The following is a 22,430-nucleotide window of genomic DNA, read 5'->3' on the forward strand; positions in this document are numbered from 1 at the left end:
TCACGTCACTGTTAACATTTTACTAATCCACTTAACAACCTGTAGGATCCATTAGTAACTGGCAATGAATGCTTCTGATAAGACAGCGGAGAGTGTGCAGTGAATTGCGCCTGACACTGCCATGTGACAATTCAAATGTAATGCAGACCAATAAACAACTAATACCTCCTCCAGCCTTCACAAAGCAACAATGACCTGCTTCTGGGTTCAAGGACCATGTTGAATGCCCTGAACATGAAATCCTCTGGGCTGCACAGGTGTACATATTTTAACTCCAGTAAAAACAAAAAAATCAGCCAATCAATATCAGCCGTCACTCAGGTCTAGGAATCCTCTCAAACATTGTATTTTTTCTGTTGGCCATCGTACGTACCATCTAAAATGACCTAATGACTCATTTACCATTGCAGGATACTGCAGCTTCTGCCTTGATATTTTGCCCGTTTGCTTCAGAAATTTCAAAAAAAACAAAAACAAAAAATGTTCCGGCTCAAATTCATGGGTAGAAATATTGAAATCCATCTCTGTCTGCCCCTCATTTGTACATATAATATGTTGATTGAAAAATTAATGTACAGTCTTTTATAATAAACAATTCTATGTACAACATGCATGTGTGGTCACTTGGAACGAATCTAAATAAATAAAAAGGAGCGACGGCATGTCTTAAATAAAAGCGTATATTTATTGAGCACAGTCATTGAAGATGTTAAGGCCTTAGTTGTTACAGGGCACTTTGCATTAAATAAATAACATACCATTTCACAAGTGATAAAACTGTTTGGCCTCTTGAGATGTGGACGGATCTTGAAAAACAAATCCAAACGAACGCCATTGCATTTGGAATAACACAGATTTTGATCGCATGTCACACGGTCAGTCAAAGCTGGCAATAACGGTACTGAATGAAGCGAACAGTTGGATTGCAGTTTTCCGCATCATCCGTTCATTGACGTGTATAATATTTCTCTTTTCCAAATCCTCACTGTTGAAACCATTCAGGGAATCTGAATCAAAAAGGATTCACAATAAAAAGCAAAGTATTTATATATTGTACTATTTTTTTTATTTAGAAACCCCCATTCTAACCATGGTTATTTCAGAGATACCAGTCCAGACCCCTCCACGCTGTTTTGATCACTTGAGTGTGATTAAGTGTTCTGAGTCAGTATGCTGCCATTCATTCAGAGTTGGCACTGAAACCAGCACCAGGGGACCCTGCGAATCAAACTCCCATCCACGCCTCTCAATGTTTTTTTGTCCGACGCTGGCCAGCACAAACATCGGCGGGCTGGGTGATTTTTTCTTTTTCTTCAGGTAGCTGCCTAAAGTGAATCCCAGCAGTGGAAGCTCACTTGTCTCGGGTAAGCACCATCTCAGTGAGCCTGATGAGAGCGTCTCTCTCTGCCGACGGCCTGAGCATGCTGATCTGCCGGATGGCTTCTTGACAGTAGTGCTGGGCCAGTTTTTTGGTCTGTTCCACGCCATCGCTCTAAAACAGAAGAAGAAGAAAGCGTTTGAATATCTTGAGGTAAGGTTTGAATGTGAAGTGGGGTTGTATAAATGTCTCCAGAAGAGCAGATATCAAGTGTCTAAGCATTTAAAGTCAAAATGCAAAATAATAAAAATGTATTTACTTCACAGTATATTATTCGTCATACCTTAAAGACGTACTGCCAGGCTTGATCTACGTCTCCTTTAGAGCTAAAACGTCTCATAATCATTGCATGGAGCTCAGGAAACTGCAAAAGTGAGAAAGAAATGTAGGTTATGACAGTGATGGTGTGTCCGTGTGTTCCAGTAGTTTGATTCAGACGCACAGTTTCTATTTAAACTTACACAGATGACCAACTAAACAAATGCTGATGTTGATCTCACCTGCTGACAAGCAAACAGGACCGGCCCGGTTGCCAGGCCTAGTTTGAGATCTGCAGCAGAGGGCTTCCCCAGTTGATTGGCTCCTGATGTGAAGTCCAAGACATCATCCACTAGCTACGAGACAAGAGAAAAAGATTACTTTTTATACAGACATTTTAAATTCTAGACGCCGAAACCAAATGTACCCAGACATCCTTTTTATAAATGGAGCTTTGGGTCTCACTATAGATGTTTTTAAAGATTCAAGCAGAAACTATAGAAATTACCTGAAATGCAATGCCAACATTCTTCCCATACTGGTAGGCTATTTCATGAACTTTAGGATCAGGATTTACCAGAACGGATACCTTGAAAAAAAGAAGAGATGAGTCAACAAAACAAAAACACGTTACGTGTACAAACCGAGCCTTCTTACTAAAATGGAAGGAGTCTCTGGCTGCGGTCTTATGTGTTTTCCTCGCCACTTTTCCTTGACATTGTGTGAAGGAGAATTTGTAAGGAGAAAAGAAAAGACTTCGACCGTAGCCTCTGTCTGCATGTCCTTCGATTTTCTTGACAACCGTTCATCCCATCAACTTTAAACTTGAGATCTATGGGCTTTAAGTCGATGCTCGTGTGAGCTTTTACACCCAAATGACGTGTATACTCTAGTAACTATGGTCATCGCAGGTGTATTGGACCCAAGAAAGTGTGAAGTTATTTGGACGAGAGATTCGAGAAAAGCTGCAAGACAAGCGAACGGGCGCGTTTTGAACGGGCACTGCACTCTGTGATATTTGTGGTAAACAGAACGTACATACTGCTTTACAACTGTTTGCAATCAGACTCGCTGTCTTCTTGAAGGTTTTCTCCAGGTAGTGTTTGAACCTCTCGTTCTCGTTCTCTTTGGAGCCGAGCTGCATGAATTCACCTGGAAGCACAAAATCGACAGCAGGTTGGGGAGTTTGTTAATGGACGCATTAGCAGATTTTGGGTTCTGATATTTTGAAGTTCAAATGTTTAGTTATAGCTTCCAATGTGCTTAGTACAGTACAACTTTAATAAAGACTGACCGACGTGGAATGAATACTTTGAGTGCTGTACCTCTCACAAGATCCTCTATCACCTGGGAAAACACTTTTACCACAGTGTTGTCACCAATACGAGCCATGGTCATGGAGGCAACTGAAAGGATGAAATCTCCAGCCAAGATGGCCTGGAAGAGAATAAAAACTTCTTATATTCACATCCTTAAAAAGAGAGAAAATATGAAGGGAGGGGAACAGCAAAGGGTTTTAGAGCAGATTTAAAATGTCCCTTACCTTTTTTTCACCCCACATTTCATTGATGGTTCTCTTTCCTCTCCGTTTATCTGATCCGTCTATAACGTCGTCATGCACCAGGCTGGCAGTGTGGATCATTTCTGTGATCATAGCTACGGCCCTCTGCCCCGGGAGCAAATCTCTGCAGGAGGACAGATTGCAGGAAGTGAGATGAATTAAAAACCCTGGATTATGCCACATATAATAATATAAGTGTTATCACAGGGTGTGGTTAACCTTCACTCTTACAACTGTATCGTAGGTTAGCTGTACCAGTAAATGATAAAAACATAAATATATAGCACGGGAGTGATCCAATTTTTACCCGGATCTGTTGCTGTGGCTGTTGAGTGCCCGGGCCATGAGGACGACTATCATTGGTCGGATGGCCTTGCCCTTTCCATCAAAGTAGTAGTGACATAAAGACTTCAGCTCTTTGGATACAAACAGCTCCTGTGAGGGAGAGTAATACAAATCAATGTCTATTACGTGCATCAAAATGAGCTAGTATGCAAGATAACAGACACTCGCATTGTTATTAAACTGTCCCTGCAGCTGCAAGGTCAACTTCATCCTATGTGGTCTAGACAGAGACGCATGGCAAGAACACTCCATGTACCTTTCTGATGTCATCATATAAATTAGTTATATCTTTCTGGGCTAATGTGAAGGGGTCCTTCGGCTTTGCATCAGTGTGTGCACCCTTTCTGCAACAGCAAGACTGTAGTAGTGTGGGATCCAGTAACCGTGGCTTGTGTCTGGAGAGAAACAGCCAACAGTAACTGTGAGATACAGAAACATGTATAGAAATACAGAAAATATGCACAAAGTCATTAAGAAAGGATATTTTATTGGAAATGTCATGATCCCTGTGGTACAACGTACTTTTATTTATTATATTTACATAGCCTAACTTCATTTACAATTTGTACAGGATACAACACCCTTTACCCTTAGGAAAAATGTTGGCTAATATTTATTGTTTACTTATTTCGATCCCCATTAGCCGTTACCAGCAGAAGAGCTACTCTTACAAGAGTCCATAGAAATGTTTATATTTCATGCGATATGTAAATCTTACATTGCTTTATGTTTAACCAGAATTGGCAAGTATAGTGTGCTTAAACCTGCCTGGTGGTGTACAGTGAGCATTATAATAATGTGCAAAAAATTCAGGAAACACTTTGGTTACAGTGCAAAGACTTTTGTTAAGACAACTCACCCGGTGAGACATGTGGTAAAGTTAAAAGTTTTGGAGTGTATGGTTCTTGGTAGTGATGATGGCTGCCCCTGGAAAAACAAAGGACATTATACCAAAAGGACTTTTAGACTTTTTTAATATAAATTAGAGGAGTTTGTAGAGAGTTTTTACTCTTTTTAGCTTTCGTAAAAGTAATTGTTTTGCTATGGAAATCAGAATCAGCGTTACTGGCCAAGTATATGTAAACATACAAAGAAATCTGCTCCAGCTTTAAGTTATTCTCAATGCACGACCACAGCTCCAACTAAAAATGTACTTTTTGTACATACAAGTAGATGACAAAAAGGTGTGTGTGTATATATGTATGCATGCATGTATATATATATTATTTTTTAAACAATGTCTACAACATATAATGTCTATACAAAAAGGTCAATTGTTTTGAAGATTGTAAACAAATACCAATACTGCACATAGATCTGGAGTAACACATGTGAGCCAATGACAAATGAATGAATGACTGTAGTATTTAGTGTACAAAATAAAATGTTATATGCATGTGAACTTGACAAGTGGTTAGACTTCAGGTTGACCGATAGCTAAGTAAAGGACAACGTTGAGTCATAAGTCTGTAATATCAGAAGCAAGTCTTGACCTTAGTGTGTTCAGAGCATGGTACCGAGTACAGTCTGCCAACAACCCCAGACGTAATGTCACTAATTCAGCATTCATTTACGAAATACTATAAAAACGAGACACTATTGCGATAGCTATATAAAGCTCAAATATTAACATTTCCAGGACAAGTCACAGACAGTGAAGTAAATACACCGGTTAGCTGAAAATAACTAGCATTCAGCAGCGGCGGCTGACAGTTCGGCGGTGACCTTCCGGGGTTTATTCAACACTCCCTGCCCGGTGTGCACACTCACCTTGTTCCCCGGCACGGAGCTCCATGATGTCCGCCCCAGAGAGGACGTGGAGAACGACACAGACCTGCCTTTAAAGTGACACAAGGTTTCGAATAAACTCGTGGAGCTTGCATTCCACCTACAGCATTGCTTCAGCCATGGGCACGCCATGTTCCCACAGTGGGACAGAACTACAGTGTATTTCAGCGGAACCGGAAGTGAGTAGATGGTGACGTTGTTCCACGACGGAAATAACGCTAGCCCATATGGGAGTTAAGACAAACATTAAGTCCTTTAAAATGACATTTTTATCAGGAATTCAGTGGTAGATAAAAACTACGTTTGTTTTCTCTTTAAACTGAAGATATAAAATGTCTCTTCTTCTAGGTCTGCGGGAAAATAGTAACATTTAGTGTAACGTTACCATTTGGGGGCTAGTAGCTAACAGCTAGCTAGCTGTAGCCGATCTTACTGCTGTTTTCCCAACTGTTAATTGATATGAATTATCCCAACTTTTTATTTACACACACAGGTTAAAAACCAAATAGGTTGAGTGAGAGTCATTATAGTTTAGTGATTCCTTATTACCAAAGTTTAAAATAATAATAATAATAACAAATAAAGTTGCCTGAATTTAGGAAGAAAAAAAGAATATTAAATTGTCAATGACATTGGAGTCTGTTTGCCAGTGATGGAAAGTAATTATTATGCAAAGGACTACATTTTAGTTCAATTTGAGGGGCTTGTATAGCGTGAGTATTTCCATTTAATGCCACCTTACACTTCTACTCCTCTAAGTTACATGTACAAAACCTATGATGTATAGATGCACTACTCAAATAGTGGGCTAGGTCTACGCTGATATGACTTAAAGTAAGTAAAAAGGTAGAGTAAACTTTGAATGCAGGAGTTTTTTAAAGTGGTATTACTACTTTTACTTGAGTACTTCTTCCCCAAAAGCTGTGTGCACCAGTTGAAAATCATAATTTGCCCATTTTCAAATCTACGACTACATTAGTGCTTAAAGCCAGGTACCTTTAAGGCTGTTGATGTGTCTGTGACATGTGGAGGCCCTACCACGTGTTAGTCTTTGCTCTGGTAGCAGCATCCAGCTTCACATCTGTACATGTTCTGGAGTTCTGCCAAAGCACTGACCATGACTGCCATAGTGATAGTCATGACAATAAAGCATCGAACAGCCAGCTGTCCCTACACACTGTCAAATCCAGGTGGAACATGAGTGTTTCAAACCTTATAAAGGACCTGGAGCAGTTCAGAGTGTCCTGCAAGAAGCTAATAGGTAAAAAGTGATTATTTTTTGTTTTATTCCATGTATTTTCAGGTCAATACAAAAAGTGTCCAGAACACTAATAATGTCACAATTCAATTGTTTCTTTCCTTTCTGCAGAAGTATTCCCGATCGATGAGATTCGTGGCAACTTTGCTCGGTCTGTAAAAAACTGCATATTCTCCCAATCCATTCCAACCCCACTGAAAGGCCCGTTAAGACTTGCAGCAGCTTCTAAGGTGATGTTACAATATCAGCAACACCACAGAGTCTGTTCAGCGAGATGTGAAGAATTCATTTACGTCTGAATTTGTCTCAACAGGACGTCATCGAGGGCATTTTAGACTTAGATGAGGCTGTAACCCAGTCTGATGATTTCCTGCATTATGCCAGCGGTGGCAGACTGCCATCAGGATCTGTACCACTCGCACATAGATATGGAGGCCATCAGGTCATGATTAATTTGTTTTCTGTTTGTCTTACTGGCATGCATTTATTGTGTATAAACATATAACTTACTAACGTAAATTGCAAGATATGTTTTATTCAAATACAATCCAGATATAGAACGTTTCTTTTGTGATAAAAGCTGAGACAGTTTCTTCTATTACATCATATCTGCTGAATACTTCTGGCATGGGCTAAGTCACTTGATATCTTGTCCCTACAAATATCTCCTTTTTATTATACAGGTTTCTTAAATAAAATAATAACATAGACAGATTTTCTGTTTTTGAACAGGGACATACACAATATAACCTCAACAGATAAGTCATCAACTGAGGACTAAAATAAACAAATACTAAAATAAGACAAAAAGTCACCAAAACTCTCCATAAAATTCCTTTAAGATTATTTAATTTAAATTGTATAATTGTTACTTTATTTTATTGTTATTTCATTAATCAAAATTTTTTTTTTTATGCTACTATTACTGTTTATTATAGCTTTTAAACTGCAACTAACCTGTATGAAAGGTGCTATACATATTACGTTTGATTGATTGGATCACAGTTGATGACCTATTGATATCTTTCTCCTTCAGTTTGGTTTCTGGGCAGGTCAGCTGGGCGATGGTCGAGCACATTCCCTTGGTCAGTATACCAACAGGTGAGAATATGTTTAGGTTCCTCATGTGTTCCAAATAATGTATATTCAAGGTGAGTTAAAGATTTAATTTATATTCCCTATGAAATGTCACGCAGGAAAGGAGAAGTGTGGGAACTACAGCTTAAAGGCTCTGGGAAGACGCCTTATTCAAGGTATGTAATTCCACAAATCCTTTTTATTTAGTCTTTTTTCCTTGTTTACATTTGCCGCATGTCAGCGATACCAAATGGCAGCAAGACGCAACTATCTTTTTATCTTGAAATTTCAATATGAATTTGCCATTTTCTTTTTAAACAGGTCAGGAGACGGTCGAGCCGTGATCCGTTCTTCTGTACGGGAGTTCCTGTGCAGTGAAGCTATGCATTTCCTGGGTGTTCCAACCAGCAGGGCTGCCAGGTGATGGATGAAAGGCAACAAACCGGGTCAACATTTGCTATTTGACTAATTATAATCTTTTTAATAATATAATATCATTTTTAATAGGCCTTAATATTTTTTGCCTTAAATTTAAAAAGTGTGTGCATCTTTATCTGTAATGTTTATTTATAATAACTTGGTCAACATGTCTGTTAGATTAACCATACACCAGACCAACAACATATATTTAAAGTGTTACTTCCCATGACGTGTTTAAGTATCTGTATCAACATGTATATATAATCCTTGAGTGTGTGTGTGATGTTCTCCTGACCGTTGGATTGTTTTGTCGAGTGTTTGATCTGATAATGCTTTGCTTTGTTTTAGTCTAATTGTAAGTGACGAGCCGGTGATAAGGGACAAATTCTACAACGGCAATGTAAACGTAGAGAGAGGTAGGTTTGTGCAAAAATACTTAATAAATCACTTGGTTTAGCACCAACAACTACCACTAGGTGCTGCCAAACTATTAACATAGAGGTCATTGAAAACAATAGGACATGATAAGAGCTTGCTGGAACTGTCTCTTAACAGTTAATGTTTCATTACATTGTTTTTATTAGAGCTTCTTTATCCTTTTGACAGGAGCTGTTGTTCTCCGCTTAGCCAAGTCATGGTTTCGTATTGGATCTTTAGAAATCTTGTCTCAAAGTGGAGAGATGGATCTCCTGAGGTGAGTCTGGTCACATGATCGTAATATACATAATGTCTGTGCCTTCAGACTTTATTCTCATTCCACGGCACATCAAACACCGCCGCATGTAACATAATGCTTCTGTTGATTTTTAGAAAGCTGTTGAACTTTGTGATTGATGAACATTTTTCTTCAATCAATTCAGATGAACCAGATAAATATTTGGTAAGTTAGTTAAAAGAACTTAATAAAAAGGTTGTTATTATTTTGCTCCCTAAACACAGGGTTTTCTTTAATATAAAAAATAATAAACAAAAGTGAGATGTTTAATCTAGACATGCTGTGTGATGAGTAAATATTACAGTACTCGTGTTTCATGCTTTGTTTCACTGCTTTTTAGGCGTTTTATTCCACAGTTGTAAATGAAACCGCACATCTGATTGCCCAGTGGATGTCAGTTGGCTTCGCACATGGTGAGAACCTGTCGTAGCTGGAAATGTCATCATACAGTTTGTACCAACTTCTGCTGATATCTATTTGTGTCACATCACCACAGGTGTGTGCAACACAGACAATTTCAGCCTCCTGTCCATCACCATCGACTACGGGCCATTTGGCTTCATGGAGTCGTACAACCCCAGTGTGTACAATGCCGAATGTTTGCGTTTCATTGAAATGATTAAATGTCCTGTTCTTGTCGAATGTCAAACAAAGCTTTAACGTTGCAGGTTTTGTCCCCAACACGTCTGATGATGAGGGCAGATACAGCGTCGGAGCTCAGGCCGACGTCGGACTGTTCAACCTCGAGAAGCTCTCCCTGGCTCTCGGTCCCGTGCTCTCTAAACAACAGCAGAACGCGTAAGAACACCTGTTTGTATGCAGTGAATGTTAGGTAATATGTGACTTGTATTGACACCGATGCGAAGTGCAACAATAGTTCAACTTCACTGTGATAAATACAGAAGCCTGTAATGTTGGTCAGCAACATCAACGCAACTCTTTCTACTCTTTACACATTTTAGATTTTCCGAGACAGAATATTTTGGACTTGTCTTCTTTTCTTTCTCTTCAGGGCTAAAATGATTTTGAACGGATATGCCCGCATCTACCAGATGAGGTGAGCTCCATGTGAAATGACGGTTTGTCCTTTCTTGATGTTGTCCCTAATGCTATTTCCAACCAGGGAGAGTAATATTATATTACTTTGTAGCCTTATTCATGCATGTTTTTCAGGATTCATCAGCTATTTAAAGCCAAACTGGGGCTTCTGGGTGAAGAGGAGGACGATGGCTACCTCATTGCCTTCCTGCTTAAGGCAAGTCATTGACAATGAGTTGCACGGTTACTGTAAATAAGCATTTTTACATAGTTAATCTCTTTCTAATAAATCAATTTAAGTCTGTTTACTGTCTGTTTACTCCTAATCTAATTTGTGTTGGTCTCCCCAGATGATGGAGGACACACGATCAGACTTCACCATGACCTTCAGGCAGCTCAGTGAAGTTTCAGCCCAACAGCTTCACAACAGGAACTTCACTCAGGTCGAGCAAAATATTATATTCCTCCTTTTTAGATCCTTTTTGTTTCTTTGAATGAGCTGTTTAGAGCAGCAAATGTAAGTAAAATATACGATGAATAAATGGTGATAAATATGACTAAATGACAGTGTTGCAGATCATTATTTCAATATATCTGAATAGTGAATTAGTATTATTAGTATGCAGATAAACCGCGTACAAAAAGCTGCTGGAGCAAGAAAGAAAATATGCATATTAATTATGTATTGTAACAGATGTGGGCTCTTGAAGACTTGTCGTCCCACAAGCTCTTCTCTGATTGGCTCAGCATCTACCTGCTCCGACTCAGCAGGTAAGCAAAGATATGTACAGTAATGCCAGACCTTGCTCAAGTTAGTTTTAGTTTTAAACACTTTCTACATTTTATAAAAGTGGATTTAAAGGTTTGTTTCCTCTGTTCAGACAACTACATGATAGGGATGTGGATCGTCAACACAGGATGAAAAGTAAGCCACTAAATCTACACATGTTTGTTTATTTGAACATAAAATATGTTGTAATTGGAAGTTTCACAGTGACTCATGGCATTGTTTATTAAAACAGAAAATAACAAATAATTCACTTACACACATGTCAATAATGTTCTGATGTTCTAAACAGGAACAGCTTTGTCTGATTGTAAAACATTTCTTACAGATGTTAATCCTAGATATGTGCTGAGGAACTGGATGGCAGAGTCTGCTATAAGAAAAGCTGAGATGAATGATTTTTCTGAGGTGTGTGTATGATATTTATTAAAATGACTAGACACGGCCGAGGCTGTTTATAGCGTCCATACCACTAATTAATTACAAGTACCTGTAAAGTTTACTAGGACTTTTTTAGTGACCTTTTTCATGACATAGTATATTTTGAATATTTTTATGCCATGATTTTGTGGCATAATATAGTGCGACATTTTTTGTGACAAACTTTTGAATGACTTTTATTTATTTCTTTACATATTATGAGCATACTTTAAAATATTCTGACATTTTTTAGGACTTTATTACGACATTATGAAAGTTGTTATGACATAATTTTCTATGACATTTTTATGGCATACAATACTTTGATGTAACACTATTACTTTGAATGACATGCTATATTAGGAAATCTGTTATTGCATACTTTACTATTACTTTTTTATGACCTGTAATACTACATCATGACATTTTGTATGTTATACTATACTATGACATTTTAAGTATAAAATGTAACTCCAGTATTCCTATATATAACTTACATCAATTGTTTAATATTACTATACAAAGTCAAAGCACTGCCCCACTACTTTTGTGATTGATTGTAACCTGGTGTCTTTTATTTTATCCCCACTAGGTGGAGCTGCTGCACCATATCCTGTCATTTCCCTTTGTTACACAAGAGACTGCAGAGGAGGCGGGCTATGCAGCAAGACCTCCCCAGTGGGCTCAGAGGTTAAAGGTCAGCTGTTCCTCTTGAGAGATTCTTGGATAGAGCAAAACACACTAAAGTGAAGAAGAATTACTGCACACTTGAGCTTTTACCGTATACTTTAGTAAATTGTTTCATGTTGGTGGAAAAGATTTGCTCCAAAATGTCAAGGTCATGGCTGTTAAATGTTCTTTCTACTACATATTGACACACAAATAAATTCAAAGATTCTACAGTTGACGCTGTCCTGTTTTTTTTTTTAACGATCTAGGTTCACATAGTATACAGTATGACTATTCCAATACAGCATCCACACACCAAAGCTAAAAAAAAAGGAGACTAGGTCCAGTCCTTTTTACCTTTTAGTTTTTTAGCAAGTTGTACACAATGACAGGAAGAAAACACAATAATTCATTCCAATAAGAAATGATGTTCATGCAGTTCTTATGCCAGGTTTTATTTAGCTAAAAACTAATACAGTTTTATGAATATTGGAAATGTGTTTTTTTATGGTATTTACAGCCCTCCATGCAAACATGACAATATATATATACAATTCTATAAAACTGTTTATTTGACGTGTACTTAAAGCAATAGATCTTTTATGTCATTAAAAAAAACAACATTTGTTACAACAGATCATCATGTCTTCTTTCAGCAAGTTGTCAAACAGGTCTTATATCAATGTGTACTTCCAAACCACCTGCTCCAAAGTAATAGGGGGCAGTATTTCACCTCTATACTGAGTCCATACAATCTCTAATGTTTATATATTAGTAATGGTAGTTTGGCATATTTATTGTATTCTAATTTATTCTTTATATTGTGTATTGCATTTACTCCTGTGTGATGTCACTCACTCAGTCAAAGGGCAAGAATACGCAAAATTCGACCAAACTGCTGAAACTCTTGAGAGCCGGTCAAACAAACACTGCTGTCTTATAATCTTCACGTGGGGCTGATCCATCTGATTATGTCTTGGATAAGCTTTTGCCATCTGTTTTCTGGAAGAGATGAAGTCTGTATTGTTCTCCACTGGCTTCATGTTGGAGATGTAAAGAGTATCTGTTTTGCTGAAGTCAAGCGAGGCTGTGTACGGGTTAAGTTAGACGTTGTGCGGGCGCAGTTTGTACCGTTTTCTTACTCTGGCTAATGATCACGCTTCTTGTTCATGGCCAGCATCAGTTCTGACATGAAGTCTCCACCTCCTCCTCCTCCTGCTTCTCCTTGCAGCGATGGCGTAGTCCTCTTTGGCGGAGCAGGAGGTCGCTTCCTTACTGAGCCAGAAGGCCGCACCGGTGCTTGTCGGGCAGCAGCAGGTGGAGGTGGTGGAGGTGGAGGGGGTGCTCCAGCCCCTGTGAAGATTGGCTGAGGTGGAGGCGGAGATAAAAACCCTCGATCTGGTGGTGGAGGAGGCAGAGACTGGTCCGCACTCCTGAAACTCACTGGGGGAGGCGGTAGTGGTAGGGAGTTCAATGGCGGCGGAGGAGGCAGCATTGCACCAAAGCCAGTGGCTGGAGGAGGAGGTGGAAGGAAGTCTGGCGGGGCCTCCGGGGCATCGTCATTGGGTGGGGCCGGCGGTGGAGGAGGGAGGTTGTCCATTGCAGGTGGAGGAGGCGGGAAGTTGGTTGGCAGGTGTCGCTGGGGCGGGGCAGGTTTTGGGGAACTCTTTACAGCCAAAGGAGGTGGTGGAGGAGGGAGGAATGGTTCTGGAGGTGGTGGGGGAAGGAAATTGGCCAATGGTGGGGGTGGGGGTGGAGGTGGGACATTTCCAAAGTCCTGAGAAAACAAAATATAACATAATGATACAACATGTGCAAGAGGTTGACACATTTCTTTTCACCAAAACAGTGTCCTTAAAAAGTATTAAAAGTTGTGAAATACATTTAGCAACAATTAAGGCCCTTAAAAAGTATTTAAAAGTCTTAAACGCCATAAAAATAATGCCATCCAAATCCTTTAATTGTGCCATAACATGCATAAAAAAAAAAAAAGTATTCTCTTGTGGTTTATTCCCACCTGGTGTGTCTTAAAATCAATGTATGGTAAAGTTAAAGTGTGTTGCTGATGTAACCGGTTAGATCTTAAAATGTATGGAAAGAGTCTTAAACAAGGTCTGAACAGGTATTAAATCTAACAACTGAAACAAAAAGTAAATAAGTAATGCATTTTCTATTACTTTAAAACAAATTGTAGGAAAAGATGGCACATTTAAAATCAAGTGTTATCCCATCTGCTGCTTTGTTTTTGTTTTTATTAATCATTGTCAATTGAATATATTTAAATTTGGCCTGAAAACTCAAAAATGTGGGCATTTTTCACAATTCTCTAACATTTTATAGGCTAAAGAATAATAATCAACAGATAAAAGTATAATAAATAATTTCACGCCTAATGAAGAGTTGTGTACCTTGGTAACAGGTCCTGGTTCTGGCCTGGAAGCATGACCATTGGCATGGCTTGGTGATTTGGCTGGTAGAGAAGAAAACACCATTGAGTAAAAATGACCGTACAGTCAAAAGGTTTGTACTAATATCGCCACATCGTGGTTGTTTCACTGATGTGAAACACTCAGAAAAGGGGGGTGGCTTGTGTGTCATGCTACCTTTGATGGTGGGTGAGGGTGTTGATGGATTGGAGCTCGATGGAGTGCTGTACTGCGTCCACACAGAGCTGACGGCAGCCCTTTTCTGTGCGGTTTTATAGTTTTCATACAGCGACGAACCGTACTGGAAGAGCAAAAAAACAAATGAGTTCTGGTCCAATGGAACTAAAAATGTTCCTTTTATTAAATGCAAAAGTTGGTTAAATGTACCTTTGCAATCCGTATTCCGGTTACCCAAAGGTTCATTGAAGAATCATCATCGCAGCAGAGGTACTTGATGTACTGAGACTCTCTTTGGATCTGAGGATGCTGTAGAGACAAATCAAAAAGGTCAACAGGTTAGTTAAGAACCCACTTTCTTTATAATCTTTTCTATGCATGGGACGGAAAGAAAATTTGTCACGATTATCCTGTCCTGAAATAATTGGGATTGACTAAATGATCCCGATAATCGTCAAAATGTTTGTGAACATCCTTGTGTAATGTCAAAACAATAATATAAATTAATCATAAATGCTTAAATAAAGGATAAATAAATTAAATAGAAAAATCAACATTGTTCCTGCTTACATGATGATACCTGTATTTTTTTTAATCAGGCTCTAATTTGTACTTTTTTACAGCTTTTATAAAGTAACTCATGAGGATATTTATGATTATCCAGCAACTCAACAGCTCACTCAGACTTCCAGGTGTGTTATGCTAGTAGCGGCTAACGTACACTTGAGCCACAAGCCTCAAGCAGAGGCGAGGATTGGACTACAGAGGTGTCGTAAACTCACTTTCTAATTCCACAACTCCCATATTTCTTTCATTTTCAAACTTGTAGCCTCAGCCTCAACCAATGCTGCCTCAAGTGACATCACTTGAGGCAATTTACACAACCTTTTTCCCACATGTGATACTCAGCAAGACCCGTGAACAGACTTGTTGATGTGTTATTATTAGTGGAGTTCACCTTTAAGGGTACCACAAGGGGGCAGAGCGACTCCAGAATTAGAGTGTTAATGGGCAACTCTTGTTAAATAAAATAGTTCCTTGGAATAGTCCAGTCAGCATTTCTTAACATGAACTGATTCCAATAGAATCCAAGATTGAAACCAACAGCCAGACGTGTGTGTCATTGAGTACAGCCTGTAATCCGCTTTGATTCATATGAAATGTGTGATGCTCAAATTGCCTTAATTGTTGGATGTATGCCAGTTAGTGTACACTAAATAGTTACAGTAAAGTGCTCCCTGTATGGCTCCAACATTAATCTCAGAGTTCACTGTTTTCCCCTGAAGATGAAGTTGACTTCTGTCCTGATAAGTTATACATAAAGGCGATGGTGTGAGAGATCACCTCACGCAGCTCCCTCTGAATATAAAACAGGTAAATGATGAAGCTAAATTGTTTTGCTCTCGTCCTTGAATTGCTGAAGTTTTTGGCAGCCCGTAAACACCACCCGACCAATCTGTCCAAACCCACCCTAATTTAACACGTTGGCAGGCGAAAACAGCTTCAGTTGTTATCATCGCCGTCTACCAAAACCAAAGCGGCTTTTAACAAGTCCTCAACAACAACAAGCAGCCACGTGAAACCTGGCTTGCCTTCCAAAATGTCCACTCCGACAGGTACATTTTCCTTTGCCCTTGGCCAGCAGCGCCTTCAGCTCAATCTCTGAGGACTCTGTCTTTCACTGGTAGGTAATTCAGTTTATTTGCCTCTCTAAGCTCTTTTTACTTTGATACTCAACAACTAGCCTATGGTATCTGCTGATTCTCGTGTTTCACAGAGAAGATAGGGGAAAGGAAAGAAAGTAGACTTCCCCACATCCCTTTAAAACTCACCACCATCTTATTCTTGCTTTTTTTCACGGCAGTCAGCATTTCTTGATCTTAAATAAGTACTGTAGGTACCTCCCAGTATTCGTTTAATTAAATGCATGGTGCTTTCACAGTAAACATTTTTTTTTTTTATTAGGAACTGCTTAAGCCGTCATCTTTATTTTTCACTATGTCTTTCACTTCTTCAAATTAAACTATATATTGCATTACACAGTTCCAGTAAAGCTAGCAGCTGCATGGCTGACCATACACTCATACACTACCATGAAATCATCAATTCTGCATTGATATCTCAATATAAACAGACAGACATAGACAGATAGTAGCCTAAAGATGTTATTTATTGTGCACAAAGGGAAACTCATTTTGCTCAGGTCAGTACCATACTAACAGACAATAAAATAAATACATAAAAATAGTCTCCACAGCGTAAACCATGATTCTAAAATCAATATGATAATTATATGCATTATATATAATGTGATAAATAGATAGAAAAAAAACTAGAAAAACATAAAAACTGACGAGGTGCTCAAGAGTCTCACTGTAAAGGTTTTCTTTACTTAGGGGAGTTTACAATTTCTCGAGAAAACTTTTTTCTCTGGACCACAATTTACAAAATGAACATCATTTTCTTATAGACTTCTATACAATCTCAACTTCTTTTTGCAAGCCAGTGGAGTCGCACTTCCGCATTGGCATCACTTTTCAGACTTGGTTGAGTGTGAAGCAAACTAGACTGATGTGAAAAAGAAATGTAACGCTAACTTACCTTCAGAAAAAAGCAGAAGTCAGTTGGGGCTTTGTATTTGCCCTTAAAGTCTTTGCCATAGTAGACATTTACGTTGTCAAACTGGACAAAGCAGACAAGGTCACGGGATGACTGAAAAAGAAATAAGGGATAATTTTACAAGTTGGAGTCGTGTACAGTATAGAGTGTCTTTTGTTGTTTGCTGTTTGTTGTTTTGGTATAAGGTAGTCATGTTGTATTGTATTATTCAGGGAGTAAAAGCTGTATCATTGCTGTTATAGTGGTTTTATTCAGCGTTTGCATGAAAGAGGCATGTGGTTGATAAAGCAGGAAGACCCTGGAGGACTTTGTAGTGCCCAGTGAAATCTTTTACTATTTCTTAAGGTTTCAGTTTACATTGCAACACTATTTCTATATCTGTTGTACTTTCATATTTTACTGCTGCTTGAGCCGAACTGAACGTATCCAGGATTAGAGTATTAGCTATTGGATGTGTGTTTATAGTCTGTGGTCTTTGCAACACAAAATGTTCCCCTTTGACCCCTGACCTTGGTTTTCCCTTTGGGCACATAATAAATTCCAGAGGCCCTCAAATGGAAGAGCCGCGGTTTCCAGGACTTCTTCCCGTCTTCTTTGAGGTGCATCACCCCTTCAAGATCAGGCACGATGATAGAAGTCCCGCCGAAGTTCTCCTGCAGAGTTAAAGAAGGGATGAAAGGGGTAAATGCGAGGAGCTCCGACCGGGGCAACTGTCACTTTAAAGATAATATTTCTTGTGTGCATGAGTTTATTTACCTGTATTAATAACTCCTTGTCTTTCTCTTTTATGTCTTTGAGATCTTTCTTATCCTTCTTCCATAGATAAAAGTTCTGCAGGAATAAAACATGAAAGAGCATCAATGAATCTCCTCACTTTTGCTTTAGCGCCACCAGCAGCTTCTCATTTGTGTCTCAACAACTATGAGATGAATTGCCATGAAAGTTGTTGCAAAGCTTTACTTTGTGTCAAGCGCTAACTAGCAAATGTTAGCATGCTAACACGGCAAACTAAGATAGTGAACATGGCAAACAGTATACCTGCTTAACATCAGGACGTTAGCATTGCCATTTTGAATACGTTAGCATGCTCACATTAGCATTTAGCTCAAAGCGCTGCTGTGCCTCAACACTCTTAGTCTTATGTCTGTCTGTTTCGCCAAATATGGATGATTATCCAGATTTTTGTTTATTTATTTGATCTAAATGCAATCTCAGAGGTTTTTCAGTCTAGTCAAGGATGAAACATTACATTATTAACTTTTTGTAGTGTGGCTTTTTTTGTCTTTATTCGATAGTACAGCTGTAGATAAATAAGAAAGTTGGGAGGTAGAGATGACGTGCGGCACAGTGCCGCAGGTTAGATTTGAATCTGGGCCCTGTGTCCCTGTTTGACTGGGCTAGTTTAATTTTATATCATAGTCTCAGCATATGTTTTCATTGCGGCGAGAATTAAGCCCAAAGGGGAATTCTATTTTGGTAGCTCTTGTCAAAAGTAGAAACCGTATATTGATGTACTGTATAAAACAGATCGGCCTTTTGTTGGGGGATGTGGAAGTTATGATGGAATACTTTAAAAATGAGACTCTTTATCTCTGCCAACAGACCGAATCCATTAAATACTCTGAGATTATAAAGGGTCCCATTATATCAACAAACATGCCAAGATCTCACTGTCTTTTGCCTAAAGCTGTTTAGTCTGATATATTACAGTGAGGACATGAATGTAAGGGGTCATCCTGCACGGAGGAAAGACATCTCATAATTCAGAAAACAATTCAACATTGAAAATAGCCAGATGGCGCTGAGCTGAAACAATGTGATTTTCACAAACCAAGGCCAAGAATAATGAACTAGCCGGTGTTGGACTTTTAAGATATCACACGCACACTCTGTATATGTTTAGAGAGATATATAAAGATGCATTCAATGATGGGACCAACCTGTGGGTTTTTGAAAACCTCGTATTTTTCCCCTCGCTCCTGAAAGAGGACTTTGTTCTCGCTGTCTCTTGTCCATGCTAAGAGAGGCTCCACAAGGTTCTCGTGGTCTTCAAACGTACGTTCTGTCAAAAGAAAAGCAAACCTAAATGTCAGCAAACTAGTAGTGGTAGTATTCTGATTATCTAATTAAAGCCATTATGGGGTTAGGGTTAGGGTTAGGGTTAGGGTTAATTGTATGTGTTCGCATCTTTTAAATTACTCTGATGGCAAATTTGAGACAAAGTGGCTTTAAGTGAAAGTATCACAATGTAACTATATTACAAGTCATAGATTACATACAAGGATATATTACTAAATGGGCCAAAGGGGTAAGGGAGCCCCCAAGACAGCATGTGGGTCTCCTGACCATATGATGATGGCAATTTTCTTTATTTTCTTGCTCCTCTGAATCCTTAAGTTCGCTAAATTTTTAGTGATTTTTGCTGTACATGATAACAGTATGAGCCCAGAGGTCCATTGTATTGATATGCATCTATGGTACGTGAAAGTCATGTGTTCAAAGTTTAGTTTGGAGTAAAAGTACAGAGTTTATGGCAGCAGAGTATTACATTGTTTATAAATGAACGTGTCTGCTTGCATGTTAATATTTAAGCTGATCCATGTGGTGCTGTATCAACATATTATATAAAGTTTTGCTTGTTGATGATGATGCATCATTTACATTAATAAATATACTTGCTTACCTCCCACTTCTACAGTAAACACAGATATAAATAAACATTTTCTCAGCACATTCAAACACTAATGCCAATACTCTGGAGACATTTTTAATCTTCCAAAGCCTGTTTACGCTCTCACACTGTCGACAGTATATTATTGTTTGAACCAGAATCTGTCTTACAGTCTTTAATCTCACAAAATCTCCACATCCCCTATTTTAGCGTTGTAGCATAAAACATGTCAAAAACAAAATGCTTTACCATATGTACAGTAGTTCGCTCTGTCATGAAATCTTTAAATCAGCTGAGCTCGGTTCAAAGTCAATTTCACAGTCGTGCAATTGTCTATTTCAAATGGGACGAATTAAAGAAGTGCTCAATAAAACACAAGCCTCCCCATTTTGCTGGGGGGGACTTTAAATGGCACTAAACTTCGAAAAACACATTAAGGGCACTTCCCTCCCCTCCGCTGCCCACCCACACACTTAGTGCAATAGATCTCCAGAATGCAATGGGCATTTCAGTGTAGTTTAGCCGTGGTCCCCAATTACGGGTTACCAGCCGAGGCAGAGGTAGGCATTAAATAAATTGCTGCCAGGATTACAAGTCTATAGTTTGACTATTACAGTCATTAAATGCATGGTGGGACTTTGCCGCTACAGTGAGTTATTTGGAGAAAAAATCCCTTTGAACTGCATTAACCACATGGTGCGTTTCGGTAGTGTGCATGGTAAGCACATGGGTGACTTTAACAGAGAAGGATTTGTTTGAAGATGGTGTTGCTGTGAGCTCTTTGGGTGTTTATTGGACATGACTTGCCTTGACATTTTGTTGGTGAGGATTAAAGGTCGGCAAAAATGTATATCAGTTAGAATGTAACACTCTCCGGGGGTTTACAGGCATTTAACAATTAGTTTCCATTGTCAGACTGCCAGACTGACCTTGTTAGTCAGAGATGACACAAGACCCTGTGCACCCCCGTGGTCATGAGTCAAATGACCCTAAAAAGTTTTGAATGGATGACATGCTTTAAATAACTCAGTGAGTCAGACAGCTGATTTAAATAGGGCAATCATTTGGTTAAAAATAAACAGTTTTGACAAATGGGAAACACATATTTCCTCATTTTTTGTGTGCTGACAGCACCATCTTTTTGTAAACATTCTTTTGCAGTAAATGCTATACACTATTTACTCCTGTTTGAGTAACTTTTGCTACAAACTACCAGCAGTTTTATGAATTTTAATTTTCAAGCAGTTTTATTTATATAAAAACTGCATATTTATGATTAATATTTAAAGATTTACGCCTCAGTAAGATAAACAGAACTTGCTCAGAGCAGAGTGGGGAAGTTTTGCAAAGTGGACTTCTAATGGAATTTGTTTAAAATATTGAATCCAGGCTTATCCTTTAATTAACTAGCTGCAAATAAAATTACTTGAATATAATTTTCAAGCAAAATAATATTGACTTACAATTTATTGCTCACAGAGGTTAATGACTTTACCACCAGTATCTCACCAAAACAACTTCAGGAAGGCGTAAAATGACTCCTCGTTCATGATATATAAGCATGGTTCTTTAAAGATATAAATTATCTCCGTACCAATCTGATGAATATGTTAGATGACAGAGAAAACAGATGGTAATGAGAGGGCCAAGAATCAGATGGAGGCCAAGTCCAGCAGCTGAATTAAATATAGCACAGACGGCTCAGATGGAGAATTGAGATCATAAGGCTTCTATTTCCGTATGACAGAGAGGATGACTGACAGTGTACGATACAGCAAATCAAACCCACCTGTGTGTGTGTGTGTGTGTGTGTGTGTGTGTGTGTGTGTGTGTGTGTGTGTGTGTGTGTGTGTGTGTGTGTGTGTGTGTGTGTGTGTGTGTGTCTGTGTCTATATTATCACTGCTGTGTTCTTCTGATTCTGTTGATATATTTTCTGACCAGCTCGCTCTTATTGCTGCTGGGTTTCTGTACTAAATTTACCAGAAATCACTCCAGTGGTATTTTTTCATTGTGTTTCCTGTTAATAACATTTTGGTAGTAGCTTATTCTAGCAACCCAGGTCTTTGATTTGTTCCAAAAGGTTTGGAAAAGTACGCCAAAGAATATACAATTCCCCCCTGAAAATACTTAACCTGTCACAAGGTGTTTATATCTCATAACATGACCACATATTGAACCACCATGGTGCTATATCAACTAGTGACAACACAGTAAAAGCAATGGAGATTGCTGATAGTTTAATTATTGGTCATAAACTCTCCTCAGCCTGTGAGTATGGGTTTCATTTCAAATGAGGCCTTCCTGTGTTACAAGACTTCCAAATCTGTATCTATGCTGATGACACACAGCTATTGCAAAGTCATAAATTAGCTACGGTTTTCTGCCTAAGTGCTCGTTACACCCATTTTAAAGTCTTTAGATGAGTTTCCTTTCAGTTTTTGTTTTTCAGTTATTTAAAAATTATTTTATTTATTTATCTTGCATCATACCTTTAGTTTTCATGCTACATGCTAGTGAAACAGCATGACACTGACAATGCTAACTATCTATAAACTGTCTAACCTACCTATTTAGCCTGGGTTTTGAATAGAATGTTTTATGGCCTTTATCTAATTTATATTACGTTTTTTATTTGACTGTATTCTTGTTTTGAAATGTATGTATTGTCTTTTGTCATTGTATGAATTGATTAACATTTTATTATTATTCGTTTAACCATTTCACCTTTATCAATAAAAAATGTTTTTGCATTAGTCTCAAAATGTTTTACTGTTTATAGTCATCGTATTATAAGATTGTTGGTTACGGTATCTGTAAAACAC

The 22,430-nt window shown here is 38.5% G+C and overlaps 3 protein-coding genes across 4 annotated transcripts in view; 1 reads left to right on the forward strand and 2 right to left on the reverse strand.

The window, feature by feature from the left end:
• On the reverse strand, positions 1 to 5,462 carry pdss1 (prenyl (decaprenyl) diphosphate synthase, subunit 1). The gene is made up of 11 exons (XM_029457716.1): positions 5,313 to 5,462; positions 4,402 to 4,469; positions 3,799 to 3,937; positions 3,505 to 3,632; positions 3,180 to 3,321; positions 2,962 to 3,073; positions 2,679 to 2,788; positions 2,145 to 2,225; positions 1,879 to 1,992; positions 1,662 to 1,742; positions 1 to 1,492 (listed from the first exon to the last, which is right to left on the reverse strand). Exons 1-11 carry the CDS (start codon positions 5,460 to 5,462, stop codon positions 1,352 to 1,354), a joined length of 1,266 nt encoding a protein of 421 aa, XP_029313576.1. The 3' UTR covers positions 1 to 1,351.
• Positions 5,306 to 11,789, forward strand: LOC115025444 (protein adenylyltransferase SelO-like). 2 transcript variants are annotated; one of them, XM_029457704.1, is made up of 19 exons: positions 5,306 to 5,509; positions 6,700 to 6,818; positions 6,902 to 7,030; positions 7,625 to 7,689; positions 7,785 to 7,841; positions 7,987 to 8,085; positions 8,434 to 8,501; positions 8,692 to 8,779; positions 8,896 to 8,965; positions 9,141 to 9,213; positions 9,297 to 9,380; positions 9,469 to 9,598; positions 9,813 to 9,857; positions 9,974 to 10,055; positions 10,189 to 10,281; positions 10,533 to 10,609; positions 10,720 to 10,763; positions 10,954 to 11,033; positions 11,638 to 11,789. In XM_029457704.1, the coding sequence occupies exons 1-19, from the start codon at positions 5,461 to 5,463 to the stop codon at positions 11,758 to 11,760; spliced, it is 1,575 nt and encodes a 524-aa protein (XP_029313564.1). In that variant the 5' UTR covers positions 5,306 to 5,460; the 3' UTR covers positions 11,761 to 11,789. The 2 variants fall into 2 exon arrangements, with proteins under 2 accessions (XP_029313564.1, XP_029313563.1); XM_029457703.1 differs by lacking the exon at positions 5,306 to 5,509 and adding an exon at positions 5,511 to 6,591.
• Positions 10,773 to 22,430, reverse strand: part of apbb1ip (amyloid beta (A4) precursor protein-binding, family B, member 1 interacting protein) — a 24,446-nt gene continuing 12,788 nt past the window's right edge. Inside the window, exons 7-14 of the mRNA XM_029457702.1 lie at positions 18,877 to 18,998; positions 17,693 to 17,767; positions 17,446 to 17,589; positions 16,919 to 17,029; positions 14,528 to 14,626; positions 14,318 to 14,441; positions 14,123 to 14,184; positions 10,773 to 13,491 (exon numbers count right to left, since the gene is read on the reverse strand). Coding sequence (XP_029313562.1) covers positions 12,862 to 13,491; positions 14,123 to 14,184; positions 14,318 to 14,441; positions 14,528 to 14,626; positions 16,919 to 17,029; positions 17,446 to 17,589; positions 17,693 to 17,767; positions 18,877 to 18,998 — 1,367 coding nt within the window. The 3' untranslated portion in view covers positions 10,773 to 12,861. The remainder of the gene's footprint in view (positions 13,492 to 14,122; positions 14,185 to 14,317; positions 14,442 to 14,527; positions 14,627 to 16,918; positions 17,030 to 17,445; positions 17,590 to 17,692; positions 17,768 to 18,876; positions 18,999 to 22,430) is intronic.

Source organism: Cottoperca gobio, chromosome 20 (genome assembly GCF_900634415.1).
Source record: "Cottoperca gobio chromosome 20, fCotGob3.1, whole genome shotgun sequence".
NCBI classification, from domain to species: Eukaryota; Metazoa; Chordata; class Actinopteri; order Perciformes; family Bovichtidae; genus Cottoperca; species Cottoperca gobio.